At 38.1% G+C, this 25,862-nt stretch overlaps 1 protein-coding gene across 1 annotated transcript in view; it reads left to right on the top strand.

Moving 5' to 3' along the window:
• Positions 1-25,474, top strand: part of HECW2 (HECT, C2 and WW domain containing E3 ubiquitin protein ligase 2) — a 112,894-nt gene extending 87,420 nt beyond the window's left edge. Inside the window, exons 18-28 of the mRNA XM_086615518.1 lie at positions 2,323-2,432; positions 6,428-6,548; positions 8,617-8,730; positions 12,413-12,565; positions 14,642-14,740; positions 16,516-16,645; positions 17,234-17,380; positions 18,036-18,150; positions 18,632-18,717; positions 20,126-20,238; positions 25,363-25,474. Coding sequence (XP_086471644.1) covers positions 2,323-2,432; positions 6,428-6,548; positions 8,617-8,730; positions 12,413-12,565; positions 14,642-14,740; positions 16,516-16,645; positions 17,234-17,380; positions 18,036-18,150; positions 18,632-18,717; positions 20,126-20,238; positions 25,363-25,474 — 1,300 coding nt within the window. The remainder of the gene's footprint in view (positions 1-2,322; positions 2,433-6,427; positions 6,549-8,616; positions 8,731-12,412; positions 12,566-14,641; positions 14,741-16,515; positions 16,646-17,233; positions 17,381-18,035; positions 18,151-18,631; positions 18,718-20,125; positions 20,239-25,362) is intronic.
• The last annotated feature ends 388 nt before the right edge of the window (positions 25,475-25,862 follow it).

The following is a 25,862-nucleotide window of genomic DNA, read 5'->3' as shown; positions in this document are numbered from 1 at the left end:
AGGCTGAATAACGATAATCCTTTCTGGTCGCTAAATCTCTGAATTAACTACAGCTATAAAAAAAAAAGATAAATCCCATTTTAAAGCCATGCTGAAGCTTTACTAAAATGAGAATATTGTTTCTCAAAAAACATTTTAAGGTTTTTATTTTGATATATAACACATGGAGATGACACACAATTTACACAGAAAAATCTGGCTTCAGCTATTTGTTTTTAAACAAAGATTGCATGAATGATTTTATCATGGCTCTTTGACTGGATTTTTTTTCCCCTCTAGTGTTCTGTTAACAACAAAAACTGCAAATAATTCTTACTGTAGAAATAAAGCAAATTTCTCCCTAGAATAACTTTATCATGTTTTTTCAGACTTTATTTCTCTTAATCTACTTCTTTCCCCAAAAAATATCTAACCAAAAAGCATTGCTTGAAGATTTTCTTGCCACTTGACTTAATAATCTAATAGTAGCATTGCACCAAGGACACATTATCGATAAAATGTTACCTATGCATCTATTCGTTTCTTAAAATGCTGAATGTTATACCGCAAGACTGGACTAAGTTATTGTGAGTAAATACTGGTATAAAACTAAAGGTGGGCTAAGTTCAAATAGTGGTATACTGAGATTTTGAAATTTCTTTTTCTTACAATTATTTAGTCTTGGTGGGTTTTTATTTTTAACAGTATCTTCTAACAGGGTGTCATCATGACCCTTCTCTATGAAACTCTGAAAAAACTGCACCGTAGTCATGAGTCACCTGTTCCTTGCAGGGGGGTTGGACTAGATGACCTTTGAAGGTCCCTTCCAGCCCTAACGATTCTATGATTCTATGATTCTATGATGACTCGGTCTTCTCAGGGCTCAGAACACCCGGGTTCTGTATCTAACATGGCTGGTTGGATGACCTTGGCGAAGACTGTACCCATTTCCATGCTTCTGTTTCTTCATTTCATGGGAATGATATCATTTTCCTCTAAAGCACTCTTGAGATCTAGTAATAACTGGGTGGAATCACTATTCTGATATTTTTATGGCTTGGGAACACTGTACGTTTTTTCACATGCTGCAGTAAATATAAAGTTGCGGCTAACTAAAAACAAACGGACCAACAAACTCCTATGTCTTTAGGGACTGAAGGAGATACAGTGCATCACGTTTTTAAAAATACTCTTATAAATGGCATTATATTATGGTTCAGGTGTTAAGAACAAAATATTTTTCAGTTTCTTCTTCCAAACATGTTGTTTGGTATACAACACAAATCGTCATCGTAACTCCTAATTTAATCCAAGATTGAAGTAGTGGTTTATATTTTATCATGTTTTCAGCATCAAAACGTAACTTGGAGGAAAACAACGCATGGTCATGAATGTAAAAAGAACTGTCAGAAAATACTTGTTCCAAAAAGCACCTAATGCAAAAAAATTTTCTAGGTGTTTGTTCAGTGAAAAAAACTTAGTAAAAACATCTTTTATATGAACATTACTTTCATTGGTTGAGCTCTATATTAATAAAGATTGGCTTGCAATTCTTACTGTAGCTCCATTTTTGAAAATAAATTTTACATATCATCTCAACAGTTTATTTTTATCTGTTTAACATCGGATGTGGGCTTTGATATCAGACCCGTTCTGCTATTAGATATTCTGTCTTTTTTGACATTTGCTTGTGTCAATTTTGGGAAAAGACTGACATTTTAATACATATACAAATGCAGTGATTAGGCTGCAAAATCTTTATTATTTTTCTCTTAAGTTGTGTAGCAGTAATAGATGAGGAATGAAATAACTCTACTTGAGCAGTCTAGATATGATAGCCGTTTCAGCAATAGTGTTAGCATTAAATAAGGAAATAACTTGTTATGCCAACAAGCTTATTATTCAATATACTCAACAAGCTCAAATGTGATTCTTAATCCTGGAGGCTTAGAATATTTGTCTCTGTTCCTGGTCTTTGTGCAGTATTGCAGATCTTTTTCCAGGAAGGTGTGACTAAGGTTATTGACCCGTTTGTAATGAGAACACAAATTTAAAAAAAAAAAAAAAAAAGGCAAATTTTAAAGGCTGATTAACTATATTTTAACCTTGAAAACAAATACCACGTTACGTATAGTGATGTTCCATGAAAGTAGCAATTACTGGTATCTAATAACTTTCAAGATCTGATTGAGGGAATGGCAATAGAATATTTTGCAGCACTCTCCTCTAACTGTGCATAGTGGAAAGAAAGCAGGCTAGTAACTAGAGGTTTATTCACTAGAAGGTGAAAAATGCCATTCATTCAAATAAATACTTTATTTCTCATTTGCTCCTTTTTACCAGCTTGTTTGAGGAGGAGATAATGTCGTATGTGCCGCCACATGCCTTACTTCATCCTAGTTATTGCCAGTCCCCGAGAGGCTCACCGGTGTCTTCGCCTCAGAACTCTCCAGGTGAGTTGCTCAGTCGCAGCTTTTGCAGGAGCTGTATGGAACCGTTTCTCATACTTGGTAAGGAGCAGTTCCAGATCAGTGAAGTCAGTAGTGCATTCCTGCTGCCTTCCCAGAAGTCAGAGAACAAAAACAACAGAAAAATTGTTTGACTATAATTTTTTCTTTGCTTTGGAAATTGAAATTCACGGCAGCCTAAAGCCAAGAACCTACTATTTGGAAACTATAACTCTTTGTGGTTCCCAGCTTTTAGATGGGTAAAGTTAGATGAGCTGAGGCATCTTCTGAGTGGTCAGTGAGCTTGTCACTGCAGTACTTTCGTTATGACAGTATCTGTAGGATACTGCAGTAGGGCTAGTTTAGTTCACATTATGCTACATGTAATGACTTCCCACCTTTCTGAAGATACAAGTTCTGTTGCTCCAGCAACAACAAAGATTTAGTCCTATTTTTGAGCAAAGTCAACAAGTGTGATTGCATTTGACTATTAAACTTGAACCTCTGCCTTGTGCTCACAAGATGTTTTGCCGGTGGAAAAGATTGGTGTATTACAACTTCAGAGGTTGTGATTTTGTCTTGACTTGTAAAACTTGCAAACTTGTTTTTCACTGATGTGAAACAACTAAGTGACTGCTCATGCCCAGATCCTGATGCCTAGAGAATTAAAGATATGAGGTCTAATAACTGTACATTAAAATGACAGAGTTAATGGGGCTGTGGGGCAATGAGTGACAATTTTATGTAAAGCCAGATTGTTGTCCCTTAACGTGAGTTCAAAAGATAGTATACTGCAGCTGTCTGGAAATACACGTCAGAACGGAATGAAATTGATACGTCACGTATTAACTAAGTTGCAGATCAGAACTAAATTATTTCAAATATGACAAGTTCCATTTGACCTCTGAGGGCTAAGTACAGCAATTTAAAGTTTATAGATATTGCTATTCTTAGTTTTCTCAAGAAGATAATAGGTAATTAAAATCAAATCAGTGCAGTAAATTGGAAGTAGCTTAAGGGGATTTCTACAAACTGGAGAACAAAGGTACAGATAAATAGAGACCATTTGGGATGTAAGCCACTCCAGATAGTTCCAGACAATAAGAAAATTTTATCAGAAAAACTACTGTGATTTTTGTGCCTGTTTCCTGGTCCACAATCATAAAAAGCTTTGCCTTTTCAAGAAACCAGATTAAAACCATTCTTAAACATGTCCTGAGTGGTAGCTTTTTCTGTTGCTGGACAAGGACCTCTGTAGGACCTATTCAAAGAAACTATCCCAACACCTTAATGATCTTACAGTATTCTGCAAAGCAGCAAACTAGAATACTCACATGTATTGATACTTTTGATGCATATGAGTTTTTAATACATATTGATGTTTTTGATACATATACGATTTAGATATAACTGTTTCCCTTTGTTGAAAAGAAAAGAATGAAATCTGCATGTATGCATTTTATTTCCAACTGCAAACCTGGCAGTCTTTCCTGAGTAAAAGGAGTTTTGGCTTTCAGAGTTACAATTTCTTCATTACTAGTACATGCACCAAAGCATGCTGGGCAGGGCTTCACTCCAACAAAAGTAATTTCAAAATGCATTCAACTTTTAGCATGTGATATTCTCATCTATTCTTCAAAGTAGTGGCACACACAGTAAAGGGTCAACAGTGATGGTTTTAGTCCTTCAAATTGTAATCTCTGTTCTATTTCATAGAAAAATATAGAGAAACCATTGAATCTCCCCGTCAGTCTGCGAGCATGCATGTTTGCGTTGGTGTACAAATGACTTTTTTGATGAGAAGTTGTAAATAGCCTGTCGTTTCTAAGGAGGCTCTGTGTTTTTTCATCAGCTAAGGCTATGCTGTGCTGCACGAGGTTGCGTGTTAAGGATCCATTGTTCAGATCAGTCACAATCGGTTGTACTTTCTCTTTTGGGAAAGATGAATAGTCATGAAGCCGCTCTTTATATCTGCTTTAGAATATAACCTCTTTGAAAAGCAAATATGATTATCACATCACTGGCATTTTTTAGCTTTTCCATTAACATCTTTTGTTCCCAAGGCGGAAGTAATCACTGTAATTGCCCAGGAATTTCTTGGCATATGCATCTGATTTGCAATGAGGACTTGTCATGTGCTGACAGAATAATATGCAGCTGATTTCTGAACCGTGAAGTAATGTGTTACCAGATTTATGTTCTGCAGTATCTCTCAGCAAAAACTTCCTTCAGGGGTTAAGATTAAAGTATGCTTTTGTTGTGTTTTTTTGATGACTACATTTTTGTGCCTACTTGGACCCAAAGCAAAATAAACGAAGTGGGGGAAAAGGCCAATAATTAAAAGGCTGTTTACAGTTTCAAGTTTCTGTAAATTTTCTGGAGAATTCAGCTGAGTGTACCGTTAGAAGCCCTCGGTGCTCTCAGTAAAAGAGGATAACTACTACAGATTGATCAACGACCATGATCTGTTCTTCCAGAGGGGTCCTGCATGTTCCCATTGGAGCTCTGAGAATTCCCTGACACTTTCTATTCCTCCCACACAGCTCTAAGCCTAGAACGAGTGGCAAGTGTCTTTCTGGTCAGACAGGTCTTTTAAAGACCTGCAAACGGCATTGAGCGTTAACACTGATCTCCCTTGTTCTCTCTTTGATGTCTGCAGCTTCTTCCAGCAGCCACTTCCGCAGGATGTGCTCCTCGCCTTTGCCGTCAGACCCGTGTGCTCTGTGGCTAAGCAAGCTGCTCTCTTTTTCCCGTGGTCTCTGCCCACAGGCTGAATGGATACACATTCTCTCTCTTTCACAACCTGAAACCTTACATTCTCATGCCTTCACCCCTAGTAGCAACAAATGTTTCTGTATTGGCTTGGTTTCATACAAGGAGCCAAAAGAAAACTTACATAGGGAACTGATTGTTGCTTAAAAGACAGAAGTCCACATACACGTGCTTCTAAACTGTGAATTTGCATTTCCAGCGCATTGTGGGCCTGTTAGATGACCACCAGTTACAGATAAGTGGTTGGCAACCTATGTATACTGTAGGGCATGAGAAATTTTAAACGTCCTCTGAGTTTTTTGTGGGGGATGTCTACACAGCCCTGCAGGGGAGAAATTTAATGTTATAAAAACTAGGGGTGAGGAGATGAACGTAAAAGGGCGAGGATTAGCTACCTCTTCAGTACACTGTCTGGCAATCAAATCAGCAGAAGTAATTCATCCAGGGAGGCAGTGGAAGTTCTAATGGTTGTAATATTCATAGTAGATCAGACTAAACACGTAATTTGTATATACTAGACTTGTCCATGCAAATGTGGGGGTATGCCATTTTTGGGGCATACAGACCTCATCTATCCCTGCTTTTAAGAAATTTATTCTCAAAACCAGTTTTTCAAAAATAAATTCACTTAGATGACCTTCATGTTTGTTCCTGCAGTCACATGTGAAAAGCTCCACAAACTTAAACTTGGTAGTCTGTCCTTTCTTCCAATGTTTTTCTTCCTTGTACTTCCCCAAGGAAAAACTTCTACTAGGGAATTTCCAAAAGTCTCCTTTCTCCAGCTTGATCTATTCAACTGGGGCAGAGCAGAGTACAGTCTGTTTATCCTTCATTTCTGAGTTCTTGTTTTTCCTGATAATGTTAAAACCAGAGCACAGCAGAACATTTATTGCATGAGCTATTGTAAAGGTTAGATGTAAAGTGTACTTGACAAACAAAAGTTAAGCCTTGCCAGTTGATCGTGCTGGTTAATTTAATCCAAATTTTGCGTTGACCTGGATTTGCTCTTTTAAGACTGACTGTAGAAAGATGATACTGTTGGAAACGAGCAACCAAAAAATCTTGGACGCAGAGCGGATTTGAAGATACGCAGCTTTTGCCCTTTATAAAAGTGACTAAACAAAACCACATACCATGCCTTTTGCTATTAAGGAGTCTTTTCGGCAGAGGATGGGACATTAATCAGTTCATGTCGCTACAGCTCATTCTTTGCTTATTGCTTCCTGCAGGTACTCAGCGTGCCAATGCCCGAGCTCCAGCTCCTTACAAAAGAGATTTTGAAGCCAAGCTGAGAAACTTTTACAGGAAGCTGGAGACTAAAGGATATGGACAAGGCCCAGGGAAATTGAAGTATGTTGAAGAATCTCATGAAACTGGTTTTGTTTCTTGGGCAGCTTGCCTTGCCTTGCACATCTACAAGCTTCTTCCCATCAGAAGGAATGCAGATGTTATGGTTACCCTTGCACTTCTGGAAATACAAAGCCTGTCATAAAAGACTTAGTGCCAGTATTTGAGTCATAGCAGAAGATAAAGCAAGTTCTGAGCCCTTCTTTTCTATGTTGCCTCCAACTGTATTTTCATACAAACGATATTACCAATACAGTGCCAAAAAGTGCTTTGGGAAGAGGCATGCAGAACATGAGGCATCTGAATTCTTCCATTATGATATAAATTCTTCCTGCTATGATATAAACAGTACATTTTTCTCATGTCTTTTTCCATTGAAAAAACTAGATAGGCTTTTCTTTGTACATCATTGCCTGTATTGATATCACAGTCCTCTTTACTAAAGAGGACTCATAAAATTAAATGTTACTAAATTCTAAGGATTGCTTTAAAAAACTGCTAATACTTTTACTTCAGCACTCCGAATGGTAGAGTCCTTGGAGTGAGGTCTTCCCTCCTTTATTTATTTGGTGATTGTGTGATTATGTACTGTTAAGTTAAGGATCATCACCATAAGATACTTTGATAATTATGTAAATTACCAAGTCTTGTGCCAGCTGTCAAAACTCTCCTAGTTTGATACTCTCATAGTAGCCACAAGGTACTACAACTTTTTTTAATGATTTGTTCTATTAGAATAGTGGGAGTGGGGTTTTTCTGTTTGTGGTTTTGTGGATTTTTTAATTTTCCCCAGCCAGTCACTTCTTGCATTTTGCAGGAATTTGTGCAGAGCTCAGACTTCATTTATGTGAGCTTGTTAAAAGTTTCCACAACTGAAATGAGATTAAAATGGTATTGTGTAGACAGTCTTAAGGGGCAGGGACATTGTCTGCCTATAATGTAATGAAATCATAAGCACTTAAAGCTGAATCTATGAAAGTTTTGCTATGAATGCTTGGGCAAATAGGTGGTAGAAGAGGATGGCATTTGCTACCTGTAAGATCTATTACATTTCTTGCACCTTTTTTTCCTATTTTCCGTGCTGTGGATTTTTAAGCAGGACAACAGCTTAATGTTTGAACAGAAGTTTCCTCTGGGTTCTTTTCCCAGGCATACACTGACCTGCTCCTTTTTTTCAAACCGGGACCCCAGCACACCTTGCATACTGCCTGGGTCCTCTTCTTGCCCAGGTACTTTGCCAGTTCCTGGCCTCTCCACATCGGTCCCCGCTGCGGGACAGCACAGTGCCGTTGCTGAAGGAGCTCCGCACAGGCTCTGCAGGAGGCTGTGTGGAGCGGGAAGCTGCCTCTCCGTGGGCAGCAGCAGCTCTCAGCTTCGGTCTGACTTGACTGATCAAATGCTCACGTAAGGCGGTATTTGAATATAAAGCAAGCTTAAGTTTCAGGAAACTAATTAAACACAGTTTTTTGGCAGAAGATAAAATGTTTAAGCAAGGAGGATTCTTCTTATTTTAGATCTTTATGACACTTGCTCACTTTCACAATTTTTCTTTTAGAAGGTGATGCTTCAGTCTGGTTTCAGACAAACAATTGCCATTCCTTCTAGACTTTTTGTCTAAAATAATGTAGGGATGTGTGATTCTGGAGTTACCATTCAGTGACTTTCCCATGGTTTTATCTTTTTCCTTGTTAAGAGGTCGATTTTTACTGAAAAGGTTAGATTCTTGCTTACAGTAAGACTGATTTAGAGGCCTAGCCTTACAAAAAAATTTTAAATGTAATGAAAATTCCCACTTTCAGGACCTTTCCCATTGAAGCCTTTAAATAGAGGAGGAACCAGGGTAGAAAAAAATAAAACTACACTTCTTTGTATGACAGACATCTCATTGAAATCTAAAGTGGATCCTTGAGGAAGACAGACTAACACACAGAAGCTGCTTGATCTGGATCAAATTATCTAGCAGAAATGTGTATCTCTGTGAAGTCACCCTGTTACCTTGCAGTGTAAATAAGTGTTTCCAGCTGTGGTTCATCTTCACAAATTGCTGTTTCAAAATTGTTTTGTTCTTCAGATTAATCATCAGGAGAGATCACTTGCTAGAAGATGCATTTAACCAGATCATGGGCTACTCAAGAAAAGACCTGCAGAGAAATAAACTCTATGTCACGTTTGTTGGGGAAGAAGGGTGAGTAGAACAGGGAAGTAAATGTGATCTCGGAACTCAGAGTGTCTTGCAGCTGCTGTTTCACCAAACTCTAGAGTGAAAAGAGGAAGGACTGCAGTCAGGAAATGCCACATACATAGGCCTAGAACATACAGCTGTTCAAGATGACTTTTTAGGCATTGTGAAATGTAACATAGCCTGCCTTTGCAGAAGTAATGCGTGTGTTTATGTGAATTTTCACAACAGTTGGTATGTCTTTCAGAATGTTGCTGGGAAAGCAAAGAAAAAAAACCACTTTCTTGTGTTATTCATACTTCTGTCAGTGCGGACATTATAGCTCCAGTGCTTGTTAAAAGACAGCTGCCATTTGTTGGAGGGAGGGTGCTTCAAGAGTAGGCTAGAGGCTTAATCCTTAATTCAACTCCTCCCTGGAGCAATGGGAGCCAAAAGCCCTCAGTGCTACGGGAGGTGCTCACTGCCTCTCCCCGCCAGGGCCCGCGTCAGGAATAAAAACAATAGGCTGTTGCTCGCTGTCGAATAAACACAAATATTCCTGTCACATATGTCCTGTTTCACAGTCACTTTAGAGAATGCTCAGTCTGTGTCTAATGAAAGTCTAACGTGCTGCAGGTTGTGAGATGTGCGTTGCAAAGCAAGATGCGGTTAGATTTTCTTTGCAAGTGAAACTGGAACAATGTGCTATTTGCCTCTTTCATCTCTTGATTTGTGCCCCCTTTGTCGGATCTTAAAGCCTGCTGCCTTAGGGACAAATATTTTTATTGATGTATTTTGTGAAGGTATTTGTAAAATACATTCAAAATTTTATTCCTTGATATTTAGGAAACTGCAGCACACAGCTCTTGGAATGCTGTAGTGTGTGTTATTGCCATGTGATGTATGAGTCTTTAAAATAGCTAAGTTCTAATAGAAACATCTCATGCAAGATTAGATAAAATTAATCTGTCTTTGAAGACCCCTAAATCCTGTTGTTTGTTTAAAGTTCACCCTGAAGTGCTTAGTGTTAATAAGGACTCACCGAAGTCTTAAAATAAAAAATGTTGACAGCTGAGAGCCAAGTGCAGACTTGTTCGTATAAATAATATCACCGCGCTGTCTGAGGAGACACTGAGAACTGGAATGACAAGGCTGGTGCAGGATGAGATTATATTGACAGAGCAGGGTGGGGATGCAGGAACGAGGCCCGTCTTACACAGCCCTACCAGTCTTCACTTTCACAGCTACAGCCTCGACTCAGATTTAGAAATGAAAGGGAAGATTTTTAAAATCATACATGAGATAGAGATTGATCCAGATAGACTGTCTCCTTTCATCAGACGTCGGGCTTTTGCATTTCATCACTCAGTACAGCAAGATGAAGGGTGACCTGGAAATGGGAGTGACGTGTCCTGTTCCCATTATATCCAGCTTTACACAAGACTCTCTTAATGGAAAAGAATGAGTTAATTAAGAGCAAAGTCAAATTAAAATGACGTCAATTCTCTATTTACAAATCTGTGTTTTGAATGGAGGAAGGATGTGTGCAAACAGTATTGTTTCATCAGAGATGGTGCAAGGATATGCACCACATCAAACTATTCATTTGGCTAGGTGGAGAAAGACAGGTCAGGGTGGAGGAAAGGAGGACGATGAGGAGGAGGAATACTGAAAGTTAATTGTTTCCTATTTGCTCCTCCTTTTCCTTTTTTAAGTTTTTAAGTGGGAGTTTGCTCCGGCATTTCTTTTCCTCTTGGTAAAGAGGTTTAAGTCTTAAAGTAACAGGTAATGAAAACCTCACAAATGAAAAGATTTTATTAACTATTGATTAATTAGTGTATAAATTAGTAAGTGGGGTGAGTCAGACATAGTTATTGCTGTTCATATGATTTTTATCTCATAAAAGTCTCATAAATGTTTGGTATCTTACTCAAACCTTCAGTTTCTACAGTCATGCAGTTGTGATGCTAGTTTAATGTTTTTACGTTCATACTTGATGTGGTGATAAATGAAGAAAATTTTGATACAAAGAATATGGTTTCTTAAAGTTATTTTCCCCAAGTTCTATTGACTATTAGCAGAAGCTGCTCTGCATTTAAGAGTGGTGTACCTAAAGTATTAATGGTGCTTCCTAGGAGACATGAGTCATGTTGCCAACAACATACTGCTCTACTCATGGATACCCAGATGCCCCACAGTTGCAGCTGTTGTGTGGTTGCATACCTCTTGTATGAAGTTTTCTCACCCTTGTGCCAAGCCTTTAATTGTGGGATAAATCTGACTGGCAGTGCAGGACTCTCATGATTGATTTATTTAACATGACTCACAGTAACTCTGCATACAAAAGGAGCTGTATGAAGTGGCTGGTAGTCAGGCACACGGTTTCTGTTCTATCTTAAGATTTCATAGTGAGCCCGATTATCCCAGAAGTTTGCAAGGGTCTTCCAGATGACCCTTTACTTGATCCTAGTATTTGTGCCAAGGTTAAGATCCAACAGCTGTCCATGATACCAAACCATTTTGGATTTTTTTCTGCAGTTTGAGGATGGAATCTACCTTTCTTGCCAGAGTAAGGATCTGTTTCAGTACTTTGCTCTGAAGCTTAACAGAAGCAAAGTGCTTCCAAATGACTGAAGGGAAAATGTGTTTCCTTCAACAGGGGAAAGAGGCTTTGTCCTCAACTTGAAAATGGCACATAGCCTTTACTTTCCTGACAACTTCATCCTCAAAAACACTCTCATTGATGTTTGCCTTCTGTTGTAAAAGTTCATGAGCCAAAACATTATTAGCAGAAGTCCTATGTGACAGCTGACCTTCTCTGTGATACTGCTGTCAGTGCATTGTCTTAGTACTATAGCAAGACCTTCTAAAAGTCAAGTATGAAATCTTCAATCTATAGAAGATATATCTTTATATCTATTTGCTAGGATTATTATAATCTCTGTTCCCCCCAGGAAAATCTCTAGTGTTCTGTTTTCCAACTCTACCAGAGTGTTAACTTCATACTTAACTCATTTCACTGGTGACCTGCAGCATAATGTCAAAATTCAGTCTCAGTGTTTTGTCAGCAATGAGTTTGTTTATCATTCAGGAGGAAGGGGTAATTTAGATTCCTTGTTCATTAGTACTGAAATCTTGAAATAGCAAAAAAAAAATACAAAGGAAATGCGCTCTCCAAAAGACATTTAAGTGCACTCAAGTTTGGAAGACAGACAAGAAAATTTAGACCAAGAGAGAGAAATCACTGAGGTAATCTCAGCTTATATTGCTAGGGAAAACAGAAATATTATCTGTCAAATTGTCCTATTGTTGCAAGTCTGTGAAGACAAAATATGATCATTGTTCATTTTCATTCTTAATTTATCAGATGCAGATAAGTCTAATGGTTCTTTCATGTTTCCTCCTCCCCTCACTACCCCCAATTATTTGATTATATTCCTGTGACAAAGAGGCCATTACAGCTGGAGCCAAAATTTTTGATGAGAGCAGCCCGCACAGAGTACTGCAGTCCAGCCCTCCAAGCCATTCCATTTCAGAATGGCCCCGTGAGGATTTCACATACCTTGGCATTAAGCAATCTGCAGGATAAGGGTTCTGGTTAAAATCTTAGGAAATTTTAATTAAAATATGGCATGAGGAATGTAGATTTAAAAAGTGTTTCTTTGCATACAATGAACGCTTTATAGTAATGTCAAGTTTCTCTTTAAAGGTTGGACTACAGTGGACCTTCGAGAGAGTTTTTTTTCCTGGTGTCTAGAGAGCTCTTCAATCCATATTATGGTTTGTTTGAATATTCAGCCAATGATACCTATACAGTACAAATAAGTCCCATGTCTGCTTTTGTCGACAATCACCATGAGTGGTAAGAATTATTTTTGTTTTTCAGATATGTTTTCTGTTTTTCCCACTTACAGACAACTGCTCATATCTGCTCAGACATATAACACAGAATCTGATCTTTTCAACCAGCAGCAAAATAATGGCATTTCTTTGGACTTTCCTGATCTTGTTTTCTCTTGTGGTTTTAAATGATCTTATTTCTCACAAGGTCAGCAAAACTATGATTTGGAACATGTACCATGGGATTGTCTCACAACACAAGTCTGCATTTCTTGTACGTTAACAGTCATTTCATGAAGGCAGTAATAGCCTCTTGTGCATTAAAAAGAAAAAAAGAAAGAAACATTGGCTTTTTGTCAACTAAGGAGATTACAGGAGATTTCAAGCAGGTGTTACTGTATATAATTTGTTTGAGTCTTCCTAAAGAGTATGGAGGTGTCCTCAGTGGAAAAACCCCAACATATCTATTGGAAAGAAATCTATGGAGGTATCTTAATTAGGCGTGGGGGAAAGGCTGCTGATTACATAGCTCTTAAGCAAAGTCTGTACATACACACACGCTTCTAAAATAGTTATCCAGGATTTTTACATAATCCCATTTTCACAATAATAAGCCAGTTTAAATCTCCCTGAGTTGATTTAAGCCATGGCATCGCCATAAGTCTGTAAAGCTGTGCTGAGAATATTAACAGAGAATTCTGTTGTGTAGGTAGTTTGATTACAGTAATAGTGGAATGACAACTGCTCCTCTGTGTAGGACAGATATGTACTGAGTTCTTATTTATTGAAAGGCAGTTATGAAGAATGAATATCAGAAGGGAATCTCATTACTAGTTTTAAAAATTAATAGAAAATTAAATGGTTGGCTGCATCCAGTTCAGTTAGTTGAAGCAACCTACCTGTTGAACTCCAATACTGCAACAATAAATGGTATATGCTGTACTGGAAAAGCAGAACAGTCTGGCAAAAAGAGGACAAAAAACCTTACGTTCTATGCGGCTTCTGCCAACATTTTGTATTCATCCCTGGCTTCTGCCAGTGCTGGACCAGAGACCCTGGGGACAAGGGGGACATGACCCCCACCTCTCTTTCTGGGAGTGCTGGTGCCAGTGACAGCAATAGTCTTGTACAGCGTCAGGAAAAATTCAGAAAATGCAGCTGTGACAAGCAGTTATGCATGGAAGGAGAAGGCATGGAAGAATGCACATCCTTAGCTTGGAAACCCTGTGTACAGGCAGGTATAAAGCAGCCCTAATCTTTCCAAGAAATATATTGCTGAAGATGCATAAACAGAAAGTTTAAGAAACATTGTTTTCTTTGAAAAAGAACACTAGACTTAAATCTAGTTCCAGAGATACAGAGGATTCTTCATAATGGATCATTATTCTCATGGCAATATTTGCAAAGACTCTATAATTTCAAAGTTGCTGCGGTCTAATCTCAAATCTGTCAGACTCTCTCCCTCCCACACAACCCTCCTTACGCACTTGACAAAATGAAGATAGGAGGGAAAGAAAGAGAGAGGGAAGAGAAGGAGGTAATTTAGATCCTGTGGACATCAGGCTGGAGAGCACTGTGATACACAAAAAAGCTTCCAGCTACTGGTTGTGAAAATATATATATGGAACTCCATAATCACCAGTCAGAAGAGAGAGCAAGGAGCCAGTGTAAGCAGAAAAGACAGCAAGAACTGTCAGGCTGGGAAAGGGCAGAAAAACCTTTGGCCTCCCAGTAGCATGAAAACACGTTAATCCTATATGAGGAGTGTAAAGAAAATAGACAGTGGCTATCGTTTTGGAAGATAGGCTTTTATAAAGAGTCTAGTCTGGCAGGGGTTGACTGGGTTAACAGGGATTTGACATTTTTGAGAAGTTGCAACTGAGGTATGTGAGGGATTTTCCACACCCTGCGGACTTGCATTTTTTCTGTGCCTTGCTGAGAATGTAAAAGAAACACAAGAAAAAAACAAAAATACCATAATTTAGACATAGCTATCTGATTTAAAAATGCTGTTTGGAAATATATGTAAGTTTTGATGACAGAGCAGTGTACAAACCACAAAGTTTCAGTGTAACAACTGTAACTCTTTCTCTTCCAGGTTCAGGTTTAGCGGTCGGATTCTTGGTCTTGCTTTGATACATCAGTATTTGCTAGATGCCTTTTTTACACGACCCTTTTATAAAGCCCTCCTCCGAATGTGAGTAGAATTGTTCTGTCTCCTTTTTTGTTTGATTCTTTCCCCATGGACAATGGGGTGTATGGATAGATTATGATGTTTTATCGTCCAAGAAGACAGGCCATTATTTATAATTCAATAATTTCATTTCAGTCCAGGACTTCTATTAAAAGCTTATTTGTTTCTGATTATGGTTATTAGCCAGTTATCTATCAAATAACTCAGAGTGTTGGTTTTGACCCGTATGAAAAGCTCATGTTTTGTTTAGCCATGTTATCAGCTTGCTTCTACAAAATCTTACATTTTAAGTTGTACAATGAAACACTGTGATTGTATTCCCGAAGTTAATAGACTTCTTACTCATTTGTCTTGTAATGACTCACAGGATAGGATATGAATCACTTCATAACTTAAGACTGCAAGACCCGTGCTCAGAGGTAGACTGATTGTCAGCAATCTCCATTTCGAGGAGCTTTACTTTGATATACTTTAGACTCCATTTTCAGAACTACTCCTCCTGTTCTGGCTGAAACAACGAGAGTGGCATTTGCTCAGCATGTCTGGAATTTAAGACCTAATGAACTTAAGGTCCTTCCCTTTTTGTCCTCCATTTGAAAGCTGTTTTTGAGAAATCTGGAAGGATATTTTTTGTATAAAACATCATACATTCTAGTAGCATGGAGTAATACATCCATTCCTATTGCACATATATTTTAAAAGTACCTAAATGCTAACAGAATCATTTTAATAAGAATGAGGATTACCCCAGATGGACTTTAATATTGTGTGACTGCCAAATTAAATTAATTGTTTAACTTGGTGGTTCTCTAAACAGTAAAATTAAAAACAATGGGGCGGCCACCTTTATACACAGCCTAATTCATGCAACTTCCCTATCTAAGCCCTGGACCTTCGCTTTCCTCAGAACTGATGAGCCAGCGAGGCTCCCTCTGTACATGGGACATTGTGCCCAATTCATCAACTTTGATGTACGGGCTGTTACTGCAGGATGTCACTAAAACTACACTCGAGCGTCCAACTAAAAGTACAGGGCTTTCTTTGGACTATGTATGAACCCAAGAATTAAAGCAGAGAACCCTGCAGCTGAAAAGCACCTTGCTTAATGTATAGCCTCAGTGTCCTATTTCTCAAAAAAAGATTTAAGGAGTTGAGAATGGCAGAAATTGCCACCACAATATTATTATTAACAGCTGACATGTTCGAAGCTTAGAGTAGTAACTGTTAAAGACAGCAAGGGGCAGTTGGCTTACAGGTTGGATTTGTAAAAGAAGGACCAGGTAAGGGGATTATATGGCAAAAAATAAAAAGTTATTTCTGTGATAAGCAGGGTATCTGAACAGACTTCTTTGCACAATGAAGAGATGAGAAAGGTGGCAGTGTAGTCACATAAGCAAAAAGGATAGTAGTTGCCTGTTATAAAAACCTACAATTTCTTTTATGATTTGAATTTTTTGTCTCTCCAATCTATATATTTTCATAATTCCAAAATATTCTTCACAAGAAACATGGGACAGACTCACCATAAGCTTAAAAAGAAATGTGTCTTCAAATTAATAAATTCTGGAGTTTTGTACCTTTCTGTGTTACACAGTAACTGCTATTACTAGGCCAATAAATGGAGATTTGAAGTAATGTCTTCTTTGTTCTGTTGATTTTACTCTTGGCTCCCATTCTCAGTCCGTTTTTCAGGACTGTCCTATCTGACTTTAGTTAGTGAGCACACGCTACTGCCATCATCTACATGTGTGTGTGTGTTTTCTTCTCGTTTATGTTAGACTCTGTGACCTGAGTGACCTGGAATATCTCGACGAGGAGTTTCACCAGAGTTTGCAGTGGATGAAAGACAATGATATACATGATATCCTAGATCTCACATTTACTGTAAATGAAGAAGTTTTTGGGCAGGTGTGCAAGATTCTTAATTTAATTTCCTTTGTGTATTCTACTGCTAGATAAACATTTATTTGGAGGGAAGAATGATTGTCATTCCATGCTGATTTGAACTTGTTTTTATAAAATTCTGGTTGATGAAAACAATGGTGAAATCTAAGGAAGAATTATTATTTGTAACCAGTCAAACGTGTCTTTCTGGTTAAGGAGATTTTCTGGAGACTAGCTGAAATATCAAAATTTTAGATTGCTCTCCTGGAGGTATTTTACTTGAATTTAGTTGCAGCAGAGTTAGCATTCAAAGGTATAACAACACCTTTGTTACGATATTATTTAGAAGACTTCGCTACTTCAAGTGCTGTAAAGATTGTTTCTTCTTCTCAGCTAAATATGAAGAGTCTTCAGACTAAATGGGATTTAAAATATTATTTTATCCAAAAAAAGATTGGTTGTATGTTTTGTTATTTCACATATTCCAGTTTGCTACAGTCAGCCTTGGCCAGTGCTTTTGAGGAATTACTTCAACTTAAAAGTTTAAATTACTGTAATTCTTTCTTTTGTCTTTATAATACTGTGGTGTCACTTGGTCATTTTTTTTCTAAGATCACAGAACGGGAATTAAAGCCAGGAGGTGCCAACATCCCAGTCACTGAAAAGAACAAGAAAGAATATATAGAAAGAATGGTGAAATGGAGAATTGAAAGAGGAGTTGTACAACAAACAGAAAGTCTAGTTCGTGGTTTCTATGAGGTAAGAAACTCAAAATGAAATTTACTTTCTTCCTTTATCCTCTCAAAATGTTTTTCTCCTCATAAACATTTCCCAAATAGAGAGTCCCAAAAAGCAGATACATATATAATCAGAAGTGCCCTACAGATATCTGGGGGAGAGGGATAAAATCATTGTTAGTCATTGACTTAAACACTGTAGTTATCTATCTTCTTTAAACTGGAAAATACTATTGATCACTATTTGGATGATTAGCAGGGAATGCTTGCTAAAGTGACCCACCTGTTTCTTCATTGAGCCTATAAGGTTTTTTGTGTGCGTGCCACACTCAGTGTAGACTGCGTGTATTTCAGGGTATTTCTCTCTTGCCTGTTTTAACATGGACAGTTAAATTGAATGTATTGAACTTAATTTGTCCTGAAATTATTCAATATTATTTGCCGATAAAATTCTCTCCAAATCACTGAGATCCTCTAATGAAACTGAATGGAACTGCAGTGTAAGAAAAAGAAGTCCATTTTTTTGCCTTTAAAAAGAAAAAAAAAAACTTAATTCTTTCAATTTGTGAGAGAAATGTTACCTGATAAATGTCTTAGTAGCAGGCTAGCCTTTTAAGGGGAGGCAAAAATGAAAAAATGAAGAAATGTTGTGTTCTGCATTTTATTTCCTTTCACAGGTGGTTGACGCGAGGCTCGTGTCTGTGTTTGATGCCAGAGAACTGGAACTGGTTATAGCTGGGACAGCAGAAATCGACTTGAGTGATTGGAGAAATAACACAGAGTATAGAGGAGGTAACCTTAATTTGGACTTGTTCACTGGCAGCATTGGGGGGGCCTGGAAATACCTAGTTTCTAAGACACTGAAGAACCAGTATCTTCTGAATTTCTGTGGTTACGTTTGCGTTAGGAGAAGGTAATCAATGTAAAAAGATTTGGGAACTACTTCGAGAGAGATGGTTGCAGCATCGTTTGTAGCTTTACATACATAAAAAGCACAGCCATGGAATATTTCAAGAATTGGCGTTCCTGTTAGTGATTGGTTAGCGGAAGAAATGCTTGCAAAAGAGATTTCACTCCTATTTGTCATAGTAAATTAATTCTCTGCTTTTAAGATTTTTAAGCATTTAGGGAGTGTTCTTCTCTCACTTCCTTCTTTTGCTGCAATTGAGTAAGAAATACGGCATTATTGTGACTAGGGCCAAACTAGGAAAAACTATCCTCTCAACCACTTTTGTAGCACCTAAAGGTACAAAGGCTCTTCTTGTTTTAACAGGTTATCATGACAATCACATTGTAATTCGGTGGTTCTGGGCTGCTGTGGAAAGATTCAACAATGAACAGCGACTAAGACTTCTACAGGTAAGAAATGGGCTGATCTGTGTAGAAATACTGTGCATCGTTAAAATTAGATGCTGAACTAGTCCCATCCAGGTTTATGGTGATGCTGGCTAGTGGGAATAACCTGACAATCCTCAGAGACTAACTGTAATAATTTTAAGTGACTGAAGCTCACAGCTATTTTTATAGATTTCAAAGTTTAAAAATACATTTAAGGTAAAGTATCTGATGTTAATAATCTTGTACTATTGCTTGATTAAAAGTACATTAAGACTAGTAAAGCTAGAAAAGGAAAACCGTGTAATTGGTTATATCATGAAGTAGAAATTTTAATAATTGTACAGCTTAGGAAGGAGAAAACTTAAATGGAAGTTAAAGTGCCTCACATTAGAAAACAATGATGAAAACCTGAAAATCAGCCCAATTCCATTTCACTAAGTCAGCTTGCAGAATCCAGTCATCCTGCTGACGAAGGATGAAAACCTCTCAACAGAGGAATATTTATACACATGGGTTTACTATTGACTGAAATTTTTTAAAATTCAGGTTATGTCCATCATATCTATAAAGAAACAGACAAACCCCCAGCCCAAACCATACCATGTTCTTGATCAATCATGAAATCCACTGGTTTTAACAATTCAGAATTTCATTTGATCATTGAGTTACCTAGATGAGTATGATGAAGGATTTTCTTTCTTAATCTATTTAAGTACTTAAAAAAGGTCTGTAAAAAGCAGTGCAGGAAATCTTATTTGATGGAGAGCCAGAGATGTCTGCTTATATACTCCTCTCACATCTGTTAGTCAAAAGTTTTTATCATATCCAGATCATTAAAAATTAAGTAGCCTCTGATCTGTCAAAACCCACGTTTGATCTGTTCATCACAGGTTCTAACTAAATCTGTTGAATAGACAGCAATTCAGCAAATGTCAGTGGGCATTCCACCTAACCTTCAGAATTTAGTCCTTTTCTTACAGTATTTAATAACAGTTTATAGATACTGCTATCCACGTAGCCAAAAAGGCTTAACAGGAAGCCATTATGCACAATTACTTTTCTATTAGTTCCTCTCAATACAGAATAAAAACAGTAGGGGAAAACTCACTTAGGCTTAAGTTGAAGTAACTTGATATTAATAGTGGTTTATTCTACAGTATCTATGTAGCATAATTACTCTTTCAAAGAGAAACCTTTGAAGGAAATTAATCTGCTAAGTTGTCTCTTCTAGAGCCCTCTCAGGAAGTAGTCCATTTTCCCTTATCCTCCATTTCAAGTAGCCTTTATTACTTGTGCCTCACAAATTTCCTTATTTTGCAAATGCTTTTACATAAGCCTTTGGACTTCAGTGGGTATGCTGATATAAATAAATTTCTAACCCGCACCATCTGTGTATCCAACATCCGTGATGTTTTGTTTGTGCTGGCAGTTTGTTACAGGCACGTCCAGCATACCTTATGAAGGGTTTGCCTCTCTACGGGGGAGCAATGGTCCAAGAAGATTCTGTGTAGAGAAGTGGGGGAAGATTACTGCTCTTCCAAGGTACAACTGTGCATGTATTAATGCTAGAGGTATTTTAATGCCAGTTACCAGGATAACGGATAAGCTATTTGAGAAACATCAACAAGTTTTAACTGAATATGCAAATACGCTATGCTTTACATGAAAATTTACTTCCTCATTGTTCCAGTGTCTCACACATCCGTTTTTCTTTGAACTCAATTTTTTTTTCTCGTAAGATGGACAAGGCAGTGTAACTGTGGCTGACAACCACATTGTAATGCTTTTTTCATGGAAAATGACATTAGAATGATAGCTACTTGTGAATCTGATTTTGTTAAATTTTGATGGAATGTGAGTATTTACTTCCTGAACATGCAGTTCGTCGCTTAGGAGCAAAGATTAATATTAAAATTAAATAGCACTTGTGACTCTGCATGAAAGCTAATATCGGACTTTTTGGATTAGACACAGTCTTTACAGTATAGTGTAGTTGTGTCATTTTTATGCTTTGTCTGATGTGGAGAGTGTTAACAAGGATGGAAGAGGCAAGTCACGAACTGCAGAAGAGGTGTATTTTGATGTCACTTAAGGGGCAGCACAGGGGCAAGAGAAGGTGAAAATTTCAAAGAGCACAAGTAGAGTCAATTGAAATATGGGAAAAGGGTAAAGAAAGAGCATGAGAGTCCAAGATATGAAAGTAGGAGTTGAGTTGTGCAAGGTAGGTTCTAGCCTTTTCTATATTGTGATCAGGCTGATATGTTTCTAGAAGATTTCCTTCCATCCAGTTCTGTAATTCTTCAGCCTCGAATGGATTAACAGTGGTTAGCACTACAGATCAGTGTGCAGAGTGTGGGTGAACGAGCTCCACTTAATCAGATCTCACCTTTGGTGTGCTGCTTATAGCCTGTGGTAGTAGTTTTGGACTGGGCTTGTCCATGGAGCCTAACCCTAATTTTAGCCCATTCCTCTTCAACAAGATTCCTCAGGAGTAACTTGCATTCAGAGTCTCTTTTTAGACACAAGGTGGTTGTCAGACACACGGAGGGTTTCTCTGACCAACAACACTTAGCTTTTTCCTCCGGCATAAAGTCAGAGGCAGAGATGTCTCTTGGGTTGGCTCCTGCCTGCAGGCTGCCGTTTGAACCGCACGGAGAAAGTCAAAAGACACAGAAGTGGCACTGTGAAATCCACAGGCACAGCAAGTGGCCTTTAAACAAAGCCATCTTGTCGGTTTACAGTACAAATGAGAGCCAGGCAACTGAGGATTAAAGATAAGCAAATTCTGGAAATTGCTATTTCAGATCAAATACTCCAGTATCTTTTAGTAATACCTTGTAGCCTGATAAGTCTACTTTATAGTTTGATTACGATTGACCTATGGACTAGCTTTGATTCTGTTTAAAAAGAAAAAGCTTTGATTTTTAAAAAATCATTTCTGACTTCAAAATGTAAGATGTGTTTGTGAGTCAAAATAAAAAAAAAGAGATTGTGGAAAATTTTCCATATATTCTCTAATACTGGAATTCCTGGTGCTAACAAGCACAGCTTGCAGTGTGGAAAAGGCCAGGACATGCCTGAACAGATTGCTCAGAATTTCCTCTGGAAAGGTTACATAGAGCTCTGGTGGTAATAAACTGCAGAATAGAACTTCCTGCAGAGCAACATGGAGAAACGTGTCGAGAGTCTTTTCTCCCCGAAGGTGTTCAGGAACTGTAGGGGAAATGCTGACTCTTCCCATTTAGGGGAATGTATGGTGCCCTTGAAATTTCATTTGATTCCCTTGCTCAGGAAACGTTTGCTTTTTCTCTGTGGATCATATTTAACATACAAGTGTGAGAATTAGAATAAACTAACACACTTGTTTTGTTAAAATAAACAACTGCACATGACAAACATTGACAGCTGTCATGAGCTGGCAATTCCTAACACTCATACATGGAACCCTGATCTCATAAAAAATGAATGATCTTCCATGTTTAAGCTTAAATGGACTAAGCCCTAAGCAGAAAGGACTATTTGCATTTTTACATACCTAGTTCCTGCATGCAGAGTAGCTTCAGCCTGCATCTCACCAGCTGCAAAGACCTACTGTGCAAACACCAAGTAGTACTGGCTTGAAGGTAAGACATCATAAACAATGACCCCGAGTAGCAGACTTTGAAGAAGTTTCCAACCAAGCCCTGCATGTGTAAACACATTGCTGGGCCTGCTGAGAATGCTGCCCTAGGACTCTGTGACTCTTACTGATTCTCAGATAACTAAAGAGTTTCTGTTAAGGCACTGTCACTCACTCGTAACAGTGTTAAACTTTGCAGATTGCCCTTTTGATTTCAGTGGGAGCGCTTGTGAAATTTGATAATACTTGGTGTGAGGGTGGCAAAAGCTAAAACTCAACAAGGCAGTGGATTTTATGTTTCTTCCTCTGTTTCTAAAAAAACTACTGCAGTGCTGAAAACACATAAAAATAGCCATCTCTTCTTCCTGATTTTGAGACACAGAAGGCAACTAATATAGCTACTTAGGTATATGATTGTGGTCTACGCAGCTGTGAAATGCAAAAGTATTCACTAGATGTTTACCTAGTTCCCACTGCTCAGACTGCTGTGTCATCAGTTCTGCTGAATCAAAATAGTGAGATTTCTGTGAGGCACGTGTCATGTTGCTTAGCTTCTGTCACTGTCTTTTACACCAATAAGTCTGTAGCATGTAAAAGACCCCGAAAAGATGCATTATTACAGGCTTAGCTTAACTATTGCTATCCCCGATGCCACTTCTACTCCCTTCTTTCTCACAGTGTTGTAGATTACACTAAATCGGTGGAAGGACTGTTACTCTTTCAATTCCCTTACACGCTGAGAAATTGGTTCTAGGCTCATTGCTGTACATTATATATATGTGCATGTGATGATCCACCTGCAAATTACATTTGTGCCTGACTGCTGGATTGTAACCCTAACTCACTCTGTTTTCCTACTGTAACCAAAATGAAGGGGACATTAATTGGGAATCTAGACTTCAAGAACCAAGATGTTTTTTCATGTCATAAAATGTGAGTCCAGGAAGATAAACAGTGAGTGCCCACATAGTTTGAAATGTTGGAATGGGAAAATACTGTCCAGAGGAAAAAAAACCCCACCCCCTTTCTTCTTGAAGACTGTCAGAGTTGCTTGCTAGGGTGAGAAGGGCATGCGTTCCCTCAGAAGACAAAGATCGTTAAGTTTTTGTCTTTTTTAATGACTTGGTTTTCCAAAGTAGGTGATTGTGTTTTCAAAATTGCCCTCAAAATTAAGATAAAACTCAGTTCTCTTAATAAATGTAAACAACATGCTGGCTTACTATTAAACCAGTTCATAATGAATCCCTTGCTAATTATATAGTATGTCTTTTATAATTTGTGGTTTTACGGCCCACACAGCATGACCCATAGTTCTAATGAGTGGCTGTCCGCCCCGTGCAGCAGAAGAATGTGGTTAGACTGTTAATTGCCTAAGAGTCTTCCACACTCTACACTGAACTCAAGGGATCACTGAGTTCCAGTTGCTCATTTGCCGCTGGGTCTAAATCGATCTCTTTCTTCAAAAGGGATTTTTTTTTTTCCTTTTTTTAGAAAAAAACCAAAAGTGCATGGAATGCCTTAATAATTTAATCTATATCACAGGTATTACTTTGTGAGGTGAGTGTTTCACCTTCAGTGAGGGTTTGTAATAGACTCATGTTTGGAACAAACGAGATTAACCCACTTCACTTCATGTTCCATCTCCATAGTTGGGAGCCAAGAGCCACTTAAAATGGCAATTAATAAATTTGTTCCCATGGAAGGCAGCACTTTCTGGCTCAGAGGAAGCTCAGTACAGGTCTGTTGCAGACACTCAGATTTCTGGGAGCGGTTAGGTTAAATGAAGAATTGCATTTGCTGCAAGGAGGGAGCTTGTTCAGTCCTTCCACTGACATTATACATTTACACTTTATACAGGTCATGCTGATGAAGGGCAGGTCACTGCTGGAAAACTTTGTTTTTCAGCTGGGCTGTATTTGTATAACTCTGTGATGTGTTTTATTACAAAAGAATAAAGTATTTGTAAACAGAGACCTGCCAAAATACTACAAGGTTTTTATCCTCTAAAGGCAGTCTAAAGTGAGGCTTTGGTACAAAGCTTCAGAGTGGAAGAGATGCCTCCTCCAGCTTCTCTTCACATCATTTCTTCCTCAAGAATCCGTTGCATTAATAACTGTGCTGTCTATTTCACTAGAGCAGGCTCATCCACTATAGTGTTTTAGAACGTATTATCCTTAGCCTGCCCTGAGGTCAGGCAATGATATCCATTATTCTATTAAAAGAAGAAACCTTTATCATCTCCTTTTTCATTCCCTGGAAGAGATTTCAAGCGTCAGTTCCAAGTGTGTCAAAAAACTGAGGTAGATGAACTTTGGAAACTGAGAAATTACCATGTGTCTGTCCTCTTGAGACAGCAGGACGGTATGCTGGAGGTACATGCATAGTTTTCTGTAATTACAAAAACTATTATTCTAAAGGTCGTTGGTTTGCAGGGCCAGATATGTACATAGTGTACCTCAGCACAAGCAGTAACTCCTCCAGAACACAATCTATATGCCAAGGAAATGTAGAAGGAAGAGCATTTGATTTGTCTCTCCTCTGCTACTGTGGGATTGTTTCCTGTATAACTTGAGCATATTTTTTTCATATGTCATCAAACCTAATATCTTACACATATTCAATGTGCTGAAATATCTTGTTTATGATTACAAACATAGTATTCAAGTTATCATCAGTACAGAAAAAAACACTACTTCTCAGAAGATACGTTTAAAGCCAAGATTTCAGAACAGACTATTTGAATTGTTCCATGTTGTATCATTCTTTTCTCATGCACATTTAATGGTTAAAATTTATCCCATGCCTTTTGGGCTGTCAGTTTGTTTCTAAAGACCTTCAAAAATGCTTCTGACTGGCTTATTTTAATTAGAAAAAAGTAGATTAAACCTCACTACCTGTTCAATTGGAAAACATCATTTGACAGAACAAAGTCTTCTGAAAGAATACTATCTGCCCATCTCTACACAAGCACATACCAGCCTGTGTGTTCTCTTTTGAACTTTTTTAATAATGTGTTTCTTCATCTCCTCTTTTTTTCCCCCCCTCAGGGCTCACACTTGTTTCAATCGTCTGGACCTTCCCCCTTATCCATCATTCTCTATGTTATATGAAAAACTGTTGACAGCAGTTGAAGAGACAAGTACTTTTGGACTTGAGTGATACACAAACCACAGTGCCCAGCTCGTTGGACTTTTGTGGATCTGTCTTCTCGAGGAATGAATGAACGTTTGTATTGGATTTCCTAGAGGAAAATTGTTTCACGGTGCAATTCAAATAATGAGGTTCCATGAAAGAGCTTATGAAGCAATTAAAAAGCATTACGGTAGTGGCAGAATTCTCTGCAGTGAAACTAGAGTGTGCCTAATGTGCAGGGAAAACCAAGTCTTGCAATCTATGGTTTTTCAGGATGGCCAAACTTCTTAAGTTCTGAGCAAACAAGAAATGTGATCCCATGTTGTGACCAACCTGGCTACTGCAAAACTGACACGGACCCGAAAACTGGATTTCATCAAAGTCGTTGAATAGAAAATTCAAGTCAAATGTGAAA

Source organism: Tauraco erythrolophus, chromosome 8, assembly GCF_009769465.1.
Source record: "Tauraco erythrolophus isolate bTauEry1 chromosome 8, bTauEry1.pri, whole genome shotgun sequence".
NCBI lineage: Eukaryota > Metazoa > Chordata > Aves > Musophagiformes > Musophagidae > Tauraco > Tauraco erythrolophus.
Note: the sequence above shows the minus strand (reverse complement) of the source record. Positions and strands in the feature narration are given on the sequence as shown.